The following is a 15,848-nucleotide window of genomic DNA, read 5'->3' as shown; positions in this document are numbered from 1 at the left end:
GAGGTGACGCAGTGAGAGGAGAGAGCAAACTGGAAAGAGACAAGACGGTCCTACTGATCTGGATGACTCCATTTTCTTTACTGCAAATGCAAAGTGATAGTTCTTGTGACTAAAACAAAGTTCTGCATTATAAAAGTGATTGTTAGAACATTACAGCTCCAAGATGTAAAGACAAACCATGGGTCACAACAGAAAGAAAAAAAAAATTGCACAAGAGGACGAGAAATATTTTCTTTTTACTTTTATACTTTATTCATTTTTTTTTAGCCACATTCAATTTTATTTCCTTGATAGTTAAAGCAAGAAATCATGGCAGCAGATTTGTATTTCAACCTCAGTCAAGGCTTGTGGTTAAAAACAACGATTCAAACTTGTAAAGAACAATTAAAGAAAAACATTCATGGCAAACCATTCCGGGTTAGAAGTCCAGGAAGACTGACAGACAAACGGGCGAATAGAAAGTTCCGTCAAACACCAAGTTTTCACTAAGCTACTGAAACACATCACAAAGTTGAACAATGTCTGGATCATAGAGAATAAATGCTGCCGTGGTCCAAAAGTTAGATCTGTCAATCAAAATCCAACTCGACTCAAATATTCTCATTTGAAGAACGAAACAACAAAAGTGAGAGTTCCAACTCCATTTACGATCTAAGCCCAAAACATTCCTCAAATGTCACGCAGTTGTGTATTATTAAAATCTTATTAATCCACAATCTTATTAAAAGAAAGGAAACATTTTTTAATGAGAAAACACAACATTCTTGTATTATTTAGAGCAATTGAGCAAAGATCTCGAGTAAACATCCAGATGAACAAGTCGTAGAGAATGAGGCGCAGAAGCTTCTTTTCTCCGACATTCGTTAATATGTAAAAAACAAAACAAAAGGCACCACTTTGCAGGTTGAGCGTCCTCACATGCTAAAAGACACGCACGCAGGAAACCATGGAGTGTGTCAATTGGAATGTACTGGAGGGACAACAATTACATGCATAACCGACGCACACAAATCACAACCATGAGTACATTCTCCTTCAGCTCTTACCTTTTCTTTGACCTGGGCTTTAACTCCTCCGATGCGTTCCTCAGGAAAATGAAATTCTTCTTTTGTGGATTGTAGTATTCGTGTCCCTAAAACAAATGGAGATGGTTCTCAGATGATGGCGGTGGTTATGGAATGCACACACACACACAAAGACACGTGCTGGTGAATCAGCTCCACCTCTGTTCTATGATGATTGGGGGAGGAGGGCACATCACCCTCCCCATAAAATTGTAATATCTGCTCCGTTTGTTTCTTTGGATCGTAGAACGGCGACGTACCAACGCCATTGTCCTCACTCGGACGTTTCACAGAAACACCCATGTCATGCTTCCGCAACAACTCCACTTTTTGCTTGATCGTGAGCGATAAATGCTTCCTTTTAGAAGCACCACAAACTACTTGTCCAGATGTCGCAGGCCTTTCAGACATGATTGCAATACAGGTGTTATTATAATGAATAAATGAATGAATGAATGAATGAATGATCGTTTTAAGGCCATTTTCCCCGCTAGAGCGGGGGTTAGCCTTGCGGGCCCCATGACAATCATGGTTCCCTGTTTGAGGCAATGTTTTTATGGCCAGATGCCCTTCCTGACGCCAACCCTTGGTCACGCTCTTACGATGCACAGGGATACAGTGTACCTATTCTAAACCAGGGTACACACCGTGATCATTCATCCCAGCAAGCTGTTGCTCAATTTGCCGACCTCGGAAGGATGACAGGCTGAGTCAACCCCCCTGGCGTTAATTCAGCGATCGACCGGGATTCAAACCCAGGATCCGAGGATCCCAAACTGGCACCCTAACCGCTAAGCCAACACCAGGCTCGTTATTGTACAACCACAATTATGCGCACAACGCAGTGATGGTGAATCGGACGTACACGCCACTTCACAGGTTCGTCTCCGATTGTGCAACGTCACTTCCACGGCGATACGTTTTTCCTGCCGATTAACTATTCAATTGGGCGATTAACTTTTCAGAATGCTTGCGAATAATTCACTTTTTAGAATGAAAGGGTTTAAAAAAAATTGTAGGACCATGGGGCTTTAAAATTCTGCCGATTTTTGTGTTGCCAGATAAGGGGTATCCTACCTGCATAGCTAAAGCTATATGCCATGGATAGAGTTGGAAAGCAAGATTGCATTGGTGGATCGACCAACTACATGGACACAGCTGAGGTCATGGATCTATTGGTGTGAACCCGTCCAATCCATCCAGGGTAGAGGCTGTGGACCCGCATTTTGGAGAGATTCCGAGCTGAAATAATCGAGCCCAGCTGATGATCCGGGTAGTTGGAAAACTGGTCGCTCATTTACAGGTTACGGAACTTCTTACTTTAGGCACATGACTATTTTGATGAAAATAAGATAGGTTTAACGTGTTGTGGAAATAGTTTCAATCACAAAATCCTTTAAATGTTCATGCACTTAGGAATAGCCATTACAAGTTAAATTATTACAATTGCTGAGATCTACCTGAAGGTCAGAATTCCAACATAGTTAGAGCTTTTTGAACAACAACAAAAAATCAGGCAATGCAAACAGGAAGCCACTGCTAAAAGAAGCACCCAGTAATACCTTTGACCAATCATAGCTGGAGGAGTATGCAAATATGTTGCCATTGTGGTTGAAACTACAGGCAGTAATAGGCTGGTCTAGAACGTCAGACGTCTTGAGCTTGGTCCGGGCATCCTTGTCCCAGAAACTGAACCGTCCGTCCGAGCCAACCGTTGCCAAGGTTCCGTGTACCGGGTGGAATGCGATCTGATTCACCTGAAAACAAAACAAAAAACACATGATGCTCAAGCAGCGCACTAGACTGCTTCATGGATGAGCGACCAAAACAAGATCAATCATTCGTAATTAGGTCTACAGAGAGACCTGCCTCACAATGAAGGATCTGAGGTGAAAACAAGAACAAAGAATGCCACAGTTTAGAAAATACGAGGCCAAAGCAGGCCTGTCAACACATCTTACTGCATAGATGTCCTGCGGCCCTGTCTGCCCATTTGATCGGTGACACTTGAACGTGAAGTTATCTTTTGTGCTGTGACAAAGAATGGGAAAGGATTAGGTACAGGAACACTTAGAAGCCTGAAAGGCCCAAACAAGCAATCAATGTGATCCTCAGTTAAATCGTACCACTTCAAAGGCACTGCTAACTGGTCGTAATCGACAGCGTGGAATAAATATCAAGCATTTCGTCCATTAACAGAACACCAAGGTGGAGCCCATCGTGCCTTGACCCAGCCACTGTGAGTAGCACAACTCTCAAGCCTCAGTCGATTGCTAACCAGTTCATCCTTCCGTGATGAACCAACAGCAGTGAGTCTTGGAGCACTTGCGGGCATAAAGTTCTCATGTTCCATGGGAGATTATATTATCTATTTGAGCACTCCATACCTCAAAATGATTCACTTCTAATTTGACTGCTAACCTACTCACCTCCAGCTTCCTTTCAATGACGAACCTTCTTGCATCACTCACCCTTTCACTTTCAGCCTTAAGCAGATTACCTTCAGCCTCTAATCGTATTCTTTCAATCTCTCTCTTGAGCTTTCTGTTCAACCACAACTGCAGCAGTTCCTTGCCCTCCAAGCCGAGATTGCTTCCAATCTGCAACTTATCCGTCCTCAACTCAGCACACACTTCAACTAACAAATACTCTAACAACAAAATCCTGTTACTTTCCCTCTCCAAAGTGGTCATCACTCGTCGTTACCTTCTGCATGCAGTCTCACAAACACCGTAGTACACTGTACAGTCACAGTCACCAGATGAAGGAAGCAGCACCCGGCTCACCCTTTGGCCCAAATTTGGCTCGCTGACCAATGGCCCAATTTCATATGGCCTCACAGCAAACTCCACAAGAAAGCTTCTCTAGCCTTTTCCTCCTTACGCACAGGGTCACCTCTTGCTTGAATACGAACATCGAAGGCTTTTGCCGTTTCAAGACATGCGAGGGAAACTGTTGCACCTACTACTACTACTACTACTACTACTACTACTACACCGTATGCCTGACTAAAGGAAGTAGCGACCCCCATGACTGTCGATCTTCTGCCTTCTGCAAACATTCACGTGGGCTAAGGCCAATCTCATTGGCACACTGGCGTAACCAAGAGAGTCTTGGGCGTCCTCGAGGACTGCGCTTGGTTGGATTGGGTCGGTCATCATGGTAAAGATTCGTAGCAAATTCCAGGGAGATACGAGCCGGTAAATGTTCACTTAAGCTGCAGATGTGTCCAAACAGAGAATAGAGTCTCCTTGCAATATCGAGTGTGATCGGGCCGAGTCTAGTGATCTCACAAATGGTCCTATTTGAGACTCGGTCATAACATTGAATCCCAAGGATGTAGGTTATCTTGGACCTTTTTCAAAAGGGTCCAGGTCTCACAACCATAGAGGAGAACAAGAAGAATGCATGTTCTGTAAATACGGAGCTTTGATGGTAAACCAAGACGGTGCTGTTTCCAGACAGCATCTAGTTGCCCAATCACAGAACCAGCCAAACCAATCCGTCTATGCACATCAGGGTTGCAGTATCCAGATGAATGAATGTTGGAGCCCAGGTAGGTGAAGTGGTACACTGACTACAACTATACCAGAGATAGGTACGGGGGTAAGGGGGAAGGGGGAAGGGGCCAATGGCAGAATTCTGCACCTTGGTTTTTTTGCCACGAGGGTTTAAGGCCAAGGCTTATAGTAAGCCGTTGAACATGGCCAATTTAAGGCCAATTCAAAGCCGTTGAACATGGCTGGCCAGTGGATAGGGTCTCTCACGTATAGGACAGCATCATCTGCATTGAGTAGATTGGTGATGACTTGTCTACCGACATGTAAGGGAGGAGAGGGGGAGGAGGGGAGGGTGGGGGAGGAGGGGAGGGGAAGAGGGGAGGGGGGGAGGAGGAGGGGAGGGGGAGGAGGGGGGAGGAGGGAAGGGGGGAGCAGGGGGGAGGAGGGGAGGGGGGAGGAGGAGGGGAGGGGGAGGAGGGGGGAGGAGGGAAAGGGGGAGGAGGGGGGAGGAGGGAAGGGGGGAGGAGGGGGGAGGAGGGGAGGGGGGAGGAGGGGAGGGGGGAGGAGGGGAGGGGGGAGGGGGGGAGGAGGGGAGGGGACGAGGAGGAGGGGAGGGGGCAGGAGGGGAGGGGAGGAGGCAGGAGGGGAGGGGAGGGGGGAGGAGGGGAGGGGGCAGGAGGGGAGGGGGCAGGAGGGGAGGGGAGGGGGGAGGAGGGGAGGGGGGGAGGAGGGGAGGAGGGGAGGAGGAGGAGGGGAGGGGAGGTAGGGCATGGGTGGGGGAAGCATTGGGAATTAATGAAATTTTCGGAGGGAAGAAATGAAAAGAAGATGAGGTCACTTACGGATTGGCAGGCTGAATATACTGAATTGCCACTCTTCCCTCAATGCTACCCAAGGCAAAGCCTGTGGGTTTGCTGCTCTGCTTGTCTAAAAAAATGGTGACACAGCGGTGCTGCAGATGACAAACATGGTGCGAAAAGTCAAACTCAAAGAACATGAGAACAGTCGTGTTAATAAAGCAGGGGCAGGGAAGAAAGTCTCACACCTGGTGCTTTAGAGGAGAATCAATGCGTTTATACTCTGAGGGTTGGTTATCCAACTGGTAAATCACGAGGCCCCGGTCAGCTGTCGCTACAACTGCCATCGGGTAGACCTGCAAGTATAAATAGTTTTACATGAACCTTCAATTAAAAGAAAGTCATGCATATAAATCTTTTGTAAATTTAATAGAACACATGTACAAAATACGAACGGTGACAAAAAACAACAACATGAAGCGTAAAGTACGCCAGGAAAGGCACCCATTCATTGTATCAAAATGAACTGTCGCAGAGAAGTCACGTGTTTACAGATCAAGTGATGATTGGTTATTCTACAGGCAAATCAGAAAGAGCTACACCAATATGTAGGCCTCTTATACCTCACACTAGTCTTAGACTAAAATATAGTGTGTGCGTTGAAATATGCAAACGCATTGAAATAAAAGGTTTGGGCCGATTATGGACATTCCACGTGAAAAACTGCAAAAGGACTGCATGAAAACCATCGACTTTTACAACCACACATACTGATACGCCCTCCACATGTTAAAGGTGAAGAATTAAGTAGTCCTGCTGGTGAAGGCTGGTATCGATCTGTGAGGGTGAACAGGTAGTACAGTGGATGAAATCAACTAGATGTCGATTGAGGTATGCTAACTGTCGTGGGAAGCAAGGAGATCCTGACGTTTCGGACGTTAACTCGTTTTCTCCGACGAACGGTTCATGTCCAAAACATCAGCTGCTCCTTGCTTCCTACAGCAGTTAACATACCTTAATCAACATCATGTTGCTTTAATCCGCATGCGAAGGTGACCCTGGTGAGTCCAACCTCGTTTTTATCATCTATTGTGGGCATGGGATCCCAACTCACTCCCCTCCATCATGGCACCTCTTTTGCCACCTCTCGTCATTCCCCCTCCTCCTCCACCCAGCAGAGATAGAGAAGCTCAAGATATCACATTTCACAGTCGTGAATAAAGACATGTTAGTTCCTAATTGCAGCTGTGCAACTTTTACTACAATCCAAACAAAGGTATAAATACTGTTACCGACACGACTTTGATGTTAAGGTGGACCGAGCGGAATGGCCGTCGTGTCCGCACAAATTACCCGATTGTACTCGAACGTTGACGAAGCCGCGCCACGCTGGCTCAATAAGGAAAAAGAAGACACACGGCTGAATTATAATGACAGACACCAATGTTTCGATTCTCAATTATATTCGTACGGAAAAGGTTAGATTACAGGGGCTAGAGGTATATCACAGGAAGACGGGCACTTAGACACACTCTTATATTAACCCCGGACAGACGACAGGTAAACGGGACAACGGCTGACTCACACGGGGTTTGATGGCTAGGAAAGGCAGATAGCGATGGCTCAAGGTGCACTCTTGGCTCAAAGCAGGGTACAGTCCGGTCCAAAGATGCGGGGAGGTCACCGCGCTCGGAGGGGACGTTCTTTCTCAGGCGGGTCTTTCTCTCTCAGCGATCGCAGGCAACGTTCTTTCTCAGGCGGGGCGCATCTGACGTCACGTCCGCTACGTGGCCGCGTATATCCGGCGGGGAGTGACACGCCCTCGGCTCGCTAGCGCCGCCCCAGATGGAATCGGTCCGCCCTTCTGATTGGGTGCGGGGGGTTACCAGGCTCCACCCTTGAGGAGGAGCTGACAGCCAGCCCCTCCGTGGTAACCCCGTGGAGCGCGTGGTCAATGGCGCTAATCGAGCCGGTGTGAGGACGCATCCTCCCCCGCGCCGCCGCCATCTCCTCTGTTGTTGTTGTAATTGTTGGGGAAGAAGATGGAAGGAGGTATGGGAAAGGTCCTAAACTCACTACTGGTGCCATATAATCACATTCTGGTGCAACGAAGAGTCATAATTAATGGAAACGAGGCCTTAACTGACATAGATTAAGAATAACTAGCAAGATGTCCGAAAGTTGTCTACGTGTGGTGCGGTGGACCTGGGCACGACATTTAATGGGGGAATAAGGGGAAGGTCGGCTCTACTGAGTGTTATTTACATGCAATGGGACTAGGGAATGGGGGATTGGGGAAAGTTGGGGAGTATTGGAGAAATAGGGGAATATTTACAAGCGGATATGGAGGCCAAATTCCATATTCGCAACATTGCACCCTTCTCTACCCTCGGGGCGTCCCGACCCGATAAATTTTTACCTACTTTAGTGTGGCACGCAATGTAGTTCCCTCTACTATTAACTCTACCCTGAGTGCGACAGTTTTACAGATATTCACAAATGAGTAAATATGTCCCCCTGCGACGTTGCACCCTTCTCCTCACAGAAACACACCCACAGGATAACCGAATCCGGAAAGAATTCGCAAACTAAACATACAGCCGGTAGGGAGCATTATTTACACGACTACGCTGCTATTTACACTACGATCCAGGACCTGTTTTTGGAGGAACACATGCAGATGTTACGCATAGAGAGAGCGCGCTTGCCAGCATCGATACACCAACCCACGAGTGCTCTGTGGCCGACGGCCTTTAATAACGTGCAGAGCACCCTTCCCGAGCATCAAAAGCACCACCCCACCACCAATCGGTGCAGTCACCATTGTTCATTGGAATAAAAATAAATTCGACAACCCCTAACCCTGCAGGTGTCTCTTGCTCTTCTTGTGGTGCACTTGGTGTTAACTAAAAGTGGTTCACCTGTATGGCATAGGTGCCACGTTGACCCATAGGTCCATCCCCGGGTGGTGCTTGGCCGCAAACGAACTGCGGTCCATTGTGGGTGGCCACAAACATTGCGGTCCATATGGTGTATCGATCCCGGCAGCAAACAGCGAAAGTGCAGGCCCACAACTGCGCAGCCAGCACCTCTCTCTCCTCTCTCTCTACCCCAAAGCCAGATCCTCGGAGGTGGGAGACAAAAGAAGCAGACAAGTGAGTAAGGTGGTAAGGGCGCAAAAGTGCACGCAATGTAAGGTGATGCACACTGGGGGCACATGGGAACCAGGTGAGACAGGTACGTTCCTATCGTACGCCCACCCCCCCACCAGGTAACCTACATGGCCCCTCCCTTACCCCTTACTGTATCCACAAAACACAACACTACCCATAAACATCTACTTTACAAATCGACAAACATCCCTACTGTCTTCCCCGTTCCTCCCATAAACCAAATTCGTCTTCTCTCCCTCCTAACCAATCAAATTTGCCATTTTCAACTCTCATCAAAAGTTGCCATCTCCAACTGCACATCAAAATTTGCCATTACCAATTCATCATCAGTCCCTCCTAAGGAGGGAGAGATGGAATCACCCCAATGTCTCATCCACGTCGTGATGCGTCTCACAAATCCAACAGCAATTCTCCTTTCCTGCACACAGAACAAAGAAAACACAGGTGTGGAGTCATCATCATCACCACAGGTAAGTGGCTGCGTATGGTGCGACAGGTTCATTAATCCTAACTATTTCCTAAATGACTTTAACAACTTTACACTACCCGGGGTCTTTCTCCGGCCAAACCATTGGCCCTCTTACACTATGGGTTCTAAAAAACCAATTCCCATTGGCCAAACTGTGGTGCTCTTCAATTTGGGGTCTCACTCCCCCGATTCATCTCCCGGTGCCCTCGCACAATTTCTGGGCTGTGGCGTGTACCTCTCCCAGTGGGTCTACCCACCTGCACACCTCCACCACTGCGGTTGCCTCCGAGCTTACCTGCTCCTTACCCTAACCTAACTACCTGGGGAAGGCCCTCTGGCACTCTCCCCACTCGGTGCCCTCTCTGGCACTGGGCTACCCGGGTCCATCCTCCGGATCCTCGGGCCCCATCCACAACTCTACCGGCTCCCAGAGCCCACCTGGCCGACATCCTCACAGTGGTGGAGTGCCCAACCAACTACACACACTAACAGGCTACACGCCCAGCCATTTCCACAACACTAATGCACCCATCCACAACACCATTCTGCAACCGCACCACAAATGCCAATATCCAACCACAATTTACCTGCACCCTCTACCTAACACTTACACTACCCGCCCCGGGTACTCGTGAAAGGGGTCCACTCTTCCCCCATCCACTCCTTCGCACCATGCACACCACTCCGTACCACTTACTCCAACTCTCTCCACACACCTGTACTTGCACACCTGTGCTCTCACACCTGGTGCCACCTGCACCCTTCTCTCCCCAAGCGCATTCGCGCTGATCCACGACACTCACTACTCATACACTGCTCCACACACCTGTCCAGTTGCACACCTGTGCAATCACACCTGTTCAATTCTCACACACACAGCATCATCTCAGCTAACTACTCCCTTCTGAAACTTGCGCTTCCCAGTCGTCCCTTTAAACTATTGCGCTCCCACGTCATTATCATCCACACTAATCTACCTGCGTCCCTACTACAGGTATCAGTCACTAACTAAACTTAACGTCACCTAAGGTCATCTTCTCTAGATCCCTATCAATATAACCTAACCCACCCGGGCTAGTTTTCACTGCCATACACCCCATAAACTATTGCTCCTTTGCCCCCCTCATGGGAAGGGTGGCAGGGATGCCATCCCACCACATCGGGGGTCTCTCACTACCAATTTTGCACATCAAATTTCAACAAATCAAAAATTTGCCAATCACTACCCATCATCTGCCAATCACTACTGCCAATCCCTTGCCAATCATCAAATTTTGTTTTTCTCTAATTTTGGGTCCAAAACACTAACCTCATCACCCAGTCGACTCACTAATACCTCTCGGTGCGCCAATTCCTGTCCAAAGCCCGGCTTCGTAAAGCCAAGCCATGAATGCTGGTTGTTCTGTGCCAGCGGCTGGGTGCGTCCCGCATTCGGTGCAGGGAAGGAGGTTTACCCGGGCCGAGATCCCACGCACCTTCTCGGCACGGAACCATCCAATGTCCCGATCTCGACCTGCCGGAATTCCTCAACAAAAAGTGGTCGCCATGACGACTCTTTCTATCGGGCCGCCCGCTCCGCCTAGTGGAGCACGGACGTTCAAAGCGAGGCCCAGCACGGATCGCGCACGGCGGTCCTTTCGAACCCGCCGTGGCTCGGATCCCCGCTGGTTCTCGCGGCACGCGAAACCCGGCACGCACCGAGGGCCCGCTTCGGCTAAAAGTCGACCTAACCTTTAACCCGGTCACCGTCGATGCTTCACCTGCTTGCTTACACCCCGCAGCCCGTTCCTTGCTCACACCTCCAGCCGTTTCCATGCTCCTTGTACCGTTCCTTACACACCCAGGCACACCCATTCCACTCACAGCCTTGGTCACACACCTGACCACCGAACACTTTGGCACACATCCGTTGGTAGCACACCACACCAACACACCTCTTCGCGCCCCCTCCTCTGTCACCTCCTCTGTGACAATCACAGGTGTGCCCTCATTCGCACACCCATCCACGTGCCTCACCACCAACTCCAGCGTGCATTCCCACTCACGCTCTACCATTCCAGGTGTGCATCCTTCCATCCCAGGTGTACATCCTCGCTCACCTGTCACAACCAACTCACGCTCCTTGTCACTCTCACTACTCTCACTACTCTCACCTCCACTCGTGACAACGCACTCACCCTTACTCTTGACAGCACACTCTTTCTCCATGCACCTGTCCGTCACACACCTTTCTCGCGCACACTCTCCCGTTACACCCTCTGTAACACTCACCACAGGTGGACACTCTTCCTTACTTCTGACAGCGCACTCTTTCCTCATGCACCTGTCGGTCACACACCTTTCTCGCGCACACTCTCCCGTTACACCCTCTGTAACACTCACCACAGGTGGACACTCTTCCTTACTTCTGACAGCGCACTCTTTCCTCATGCACCTGTCCGTCACACACCTTTCTCGCGCACACTCCTGCGCACACTCTCCCGTCACACCCTCTGTAACACTCACCACAGGTGTGCATTCTTCCTTGCCTTTGACAGCGCACTCTTTCCCCATGCACCTGTCCGTCACACACCTTCCTCGCGCACACTCTCCCGTCACACCCTCTGTAACACTCACCACAGCCCGCTTCCATGTGCTCCCTCGCACACGCGCTACGACCGACTCACTCTCGCCAGCACCCTCACTACTCCTTGGCACGCACTTTTTTCTCACACACCCCAGAGTCGGACTTCCTCGCACACCTCCTTTTTCGCACACCAGACCTGTCGCACACTTCACCAACGGCCTCTCACGAACACCCGGGTCCATCTCGACCCCCAAGCTTCTTAAATCCCCTGGCGCATCATACGCACGACCATATTGGTCACCACTTACACCGGGTCCTCTTCCTCTTCGCTTCTCCTCCATCACCTGCGAATCCCTCATCCGGTTAATGAGCACATCATCACGATCCAAACACAGACTTTGGACCAATTCTTTTATTTCTTTCTTATCCCCTCTCCGTCGCTTCTTAATTTCGCTCATCCCTTCTTCCACTTCTTCTAATTTGTGCTTCACCTCTTTTATTCCCCGGTACGTCTCCTCAAGCTCGTCCTCCAAGGCTACCTTGACCGTTTCCATGTGCGTCCTCACCTGCCGGTCCTTCGTCTCCATTACCTCTATCACCTCGTCCAACCTCGTTGTCAGTCCCTCACGTACTATCTGACATTCCCTCTTTGTCGCTATTAAGTCGTTTTTTATGTCGTTTTGTGTCGCTTTTAAACCTCCTAATACTGCAGTGTTCCTTTGAACCTGCTCCGTTAGTCCTTTTTGTCCCTCCGTCAGCTGTTCCACCTCCTGCGTCAGGTCCTCTATGCCCCCTTGTAACTTTACAGTCCCCTTTCTCACCTCCTTTTCCATGTGCTCCTCACAGTGCCTCACCTCCTCGCGCACTCCTCCGACCTCCTCACTCACTCCTCTTCTGATCTCCTCTCCCATCACTTGCATCTCCTGCCCAGATGCCACCCTCATCTGCTCCATTTCCTCCCTGTGAGCATCTAATTTCGTTTCTACCCCCATTCTGACCCCCTCTATCTGCTGCTCCATTTGTTTAACTTCCCTTTCCGCTTGGTCCCTCATGTCCCTCAATTTGCCTTCCATACTGTTTTCTAACCCCTCTAACCCATTTTTCACTCCCTCTATCTGATTCTCCTGGGCAGCCATTCTATTTTCTACCCCCATTAACCCATTTCTCACCTCTTTTATCCCATTGTCTAACCCCTCAAAATTTTTGTCTACCTTCTCACCAGTACCCCTCGCTTCGTCCCTCATTACCCCCATTTGGTTTCCCAACCGCTCACTATCAGCCCTCATTCCCACCATTTGTTCCATAAGGGCCCTCATTTGCAGGAGGAAAAGGTTCGAATCCACCAGGGGCGCTGCCGCGGGCGTGGACGCCGTGGCCACCTCGTGCGTGACAACGCTATTTTGCGACCCTGCCGCCCTCACTGCTTCGCTCTCCTCGCGTCCCTCAATTTGGTCCTGGACCGACCCTGCTTCACTCTCCCCTACCGGACCCCAGCCGTCTTGATCCGCCATAGCGCGACTTTCAAAATTCGAGTTTCGTAACACCAATCCAAATTTTGCTGTTATAATTTCGTCGAGCGCAGTAACCGCGGGACCGCGCTCCGGATCGATTTGGTCGAGCGCCGTACGCGCTCCGGCTCGATTTTCCCTCCCAAAATTTGGGCCTAACTAATTTAGTCCCGGGTCCGAATCTCACTCCTCGACACCAATTGTTACAGACACGACTTTGATGTTAAGGTGGGCCGAGCGGAATGGCCGTCGTGTCCGCACAAATTACCCGATTGTACTCGAACGTTGACGAAGCCGCGCCACGCTGGCTCAATAAGGAAAAAGAAGACACACGGCTGAATTATAATGACAGACACCAATGTTTCGATTCTCAATTATATTCGTACGGAAAAGGTTAGATTACAGGGGCTAGAGGTATATCACAGGAAGACGGGCACTTAGACACACTCTTATATTAACCACGGACAGACGACAGGTAAACGGGACAACGGCTGACTCACACGGGGTTTGATGGCTAGGAAAGGCAGATAGCGATGGCTCAAGGTGCACTCTTGGCTCAAAGCAGGGTACAGTCCGGTCCAAAGATGCGGGGAGGTCACCGCGCTCGGAGGGGACGTTCTTTCTCAGGCGGGTCTTTCTCTCTCAGCGATCGCAGGCAACGTTCTTTCTCAGGCGGGGCGCATCTGACGTCACGTCCGCTACGTGGCCGCGTATATCCGGCGGGGAGTGACACGCCCTCGGCTCGCTATCGCCGCCCCAGATGGAATCGGTCCGCCCTTCTGATTGGGTGCGGGGGGTTACCAGGCTCCGCCCTTGAGGAGGAGCTGACAGCCAGCCCCTCCGTGGTAACCCCGTGGAGCGCGTGGTCAATGGCGCTAATCGAGCCGGTGTGAGGACGCATCCTCCCCCGCGCCGCCGCCATCTCCTCTGTTGTTGTTGTAATTGTTGGGGAAGAAGATGGAAGGAGGTATGGGAAAGGTCCTAAACTCACTACTGGTGCCATATAATCACATTCTGGTGCAACGAAGAGTCATAATTAATGGAAACGAGGCCTTAACTGACATAGATTAAGAATAACTAGCAAGATGTCCGAAAGTTGTCTACGTGTGGTGCGGTGGACCTGGGCACGACATTTAATGGGGGAATAAGGGGAAGGTCGGCTCTACTGAGTGTTATTTACATGCAATGGGACTAGGGAATGGGGGATTGGGGAAAGTTGGGGAGTATTGGAGAAATAGGGGAATATTTACAAGCGGATATGGAGGCCAAATTCCATATTCGCAACAATACTATCAAAGTTTTTTTTTTTTTAAACAAAATAAATAAATAAATAAACACCTTGCGAGAAAGGACTCCTCGGAACTGAATATATAAGCACTTGTTCAGAGTGGAAACATGCGGACCCCCCTTTATTCAACAAGACCGATAGTCTAACAGCGGTGTAGCCGGGCTTGTTTCATACTTTAGTTGAAGAGGATAGTATGACCTGGTTGGGGATACCAGATAACAAATAATGTAAGTATAAATTTTTTTTTTTGACGTACTCAGTCTCTAAGCTGTCTGTCACCATGGAAGTGAAGAGATTGCATTGAGACTGGTTTATTATGACTAAGTCGCCGGAGGCATTGTTTTCAGGTTGTCCGTCCGTGGTAGGTTTTCGTTACCGTGATAACTTGAGAACGGCTAAAGGGATCTTAGTCAAACTTGGCACAGATATGTATAATGAGGTAAAGATGAAACGATTCGATTTTGGGGTCACAAGGTCAAAGGGCAAAAGTCAGAGGTCATTTTAGGTAAATAATACTGTTACCGTGATAACTTGTGAACCAGTGATGGGATTCTGACCAAATTTGGTACACTTATCTATCTATAATGCCAGTAATCTCTGTGTGTATGTCTGTGTGTCTGTGACCGCTGTTTCTCGACAACCACGGGTCCGATATACTTGAAACTTGCCAGATATATTGCTGGGGACCTGAGGATGTGCCTTTTCAAGGTTTCATATTAATCGGAGAAGTAGTTACCGAGCTATGTCCAAAAAACGATTCAACCAATCAGAGAGCAGCGAGCTATCACGTGTGCCGAACGTGGCGAACAGACTCTGCCTCGGACGGCACATTTGAGAGCGTATTCATTTATTTCACGTTGGCAAACTATGTTGGCACTATGTTGGCGTTAAACTATGTTTTAAAACTAATTAAAACTAATTTGCGATTCATCGTAACTGCGATATGCGACCTTCCGGACAGTCAAATGAGGACGTCACTTCCGGACTTACGGATAGTCATAGTGACGAAGTACTGATGCTGAACGTGGCGAGCAGACGCTGCCTCGGACGGCACATTTGAGAGCGTATTCATTTATTTGACGTTGCAATCTGTGTTGATTGTTGTAAGGTACGATCGATTGTAGTACACGTTTATAATAACTCTGCCGATACAGGCCCGATTAACTGCAGCGCCATCCGAGCTGCGGCGTCGGGACGATACATTCATTGTACGGTCACATCACGCACTTACGGGCACGCCCATGGGCCCGCCCATGCATGCATGGGCGAAGACATTTTTTTTTTTTTTTTTGGCAAGGAACAGGCACCCACGTACGGGCACGTCCTAGTGTAGAATGATGTAAAGATGAACCGATTAGATTTTGGGGTCAATAGGTCAAAGTCTGTAATAGGTCTATAACTTGAGAATGGCTGAAGTGATCTAATTCAAACTTGGTACAGGTATGTATAATATTGCAAAGATCAAGTGATTAGATTTTGGGGT

General features: G+C 49.1%; 1 protein-coding gene across 2 annotated transcripts in view; it reads right to left on the bottom strand.

Annotated features, from left to right (window-relative positions):
- Window positions 1-226: 226 nt before the first annotated feature.
- The window catches only part of RAE1 (ribonucleic acid export 1), a 32,829-nt gene continuing 17,207 nt past the window's right edge, over window positions 227-15,848 (bottom strand). For both annotated transcript variants that reach the window (XM_068097925.2, XM_068097926.2), the window contains exons 8-13: window positions 5,610-5,717; window positions 5,407-5,516; window positions 3,026-3,095; window positions 2,627-2,821; window positions 1,047-1,132; window positions 227-921 (exon numbers count right to left, since the gene is read on the bottom strand). In XM_068097925.2, coding sequence (XP_067954026.2) covers window positions 915-921; window positions 1,047-1,132; window positions 2,627-2,821; window positions 3,026-3,095; window positions 5,407-5,516; window positions 5,610-5,717 — 576 coding nt within the window. In that variant the 3' untranslated portion in view covers window positions 227-914. The remainder of the gene's footprint in view (window positions 922-1,046; window positions 1,133-2,626; window positions 2,822-3,025; window positions 3,096-5,406; window positions 5,517-5,609; window positions 5,718-15,848) is intronic.

The sequence above is a fragment of the Myxine glutinosa genome, chromosome 13 (genome assembly GCF_964187855.1).
Source record: "Myxine glutinosa chromosome 13, kmMyxGlut1.1, whole genome shotgun sequence".
NCBI lineage: Eukaryota > Metazoa > Chordata > Myxini > Myxiniformes > Myxinidae > Myxine > Myxine glutinosa.
This window is presented reverse-complemented; position numbering and strand designations above follow the sequence as displayed.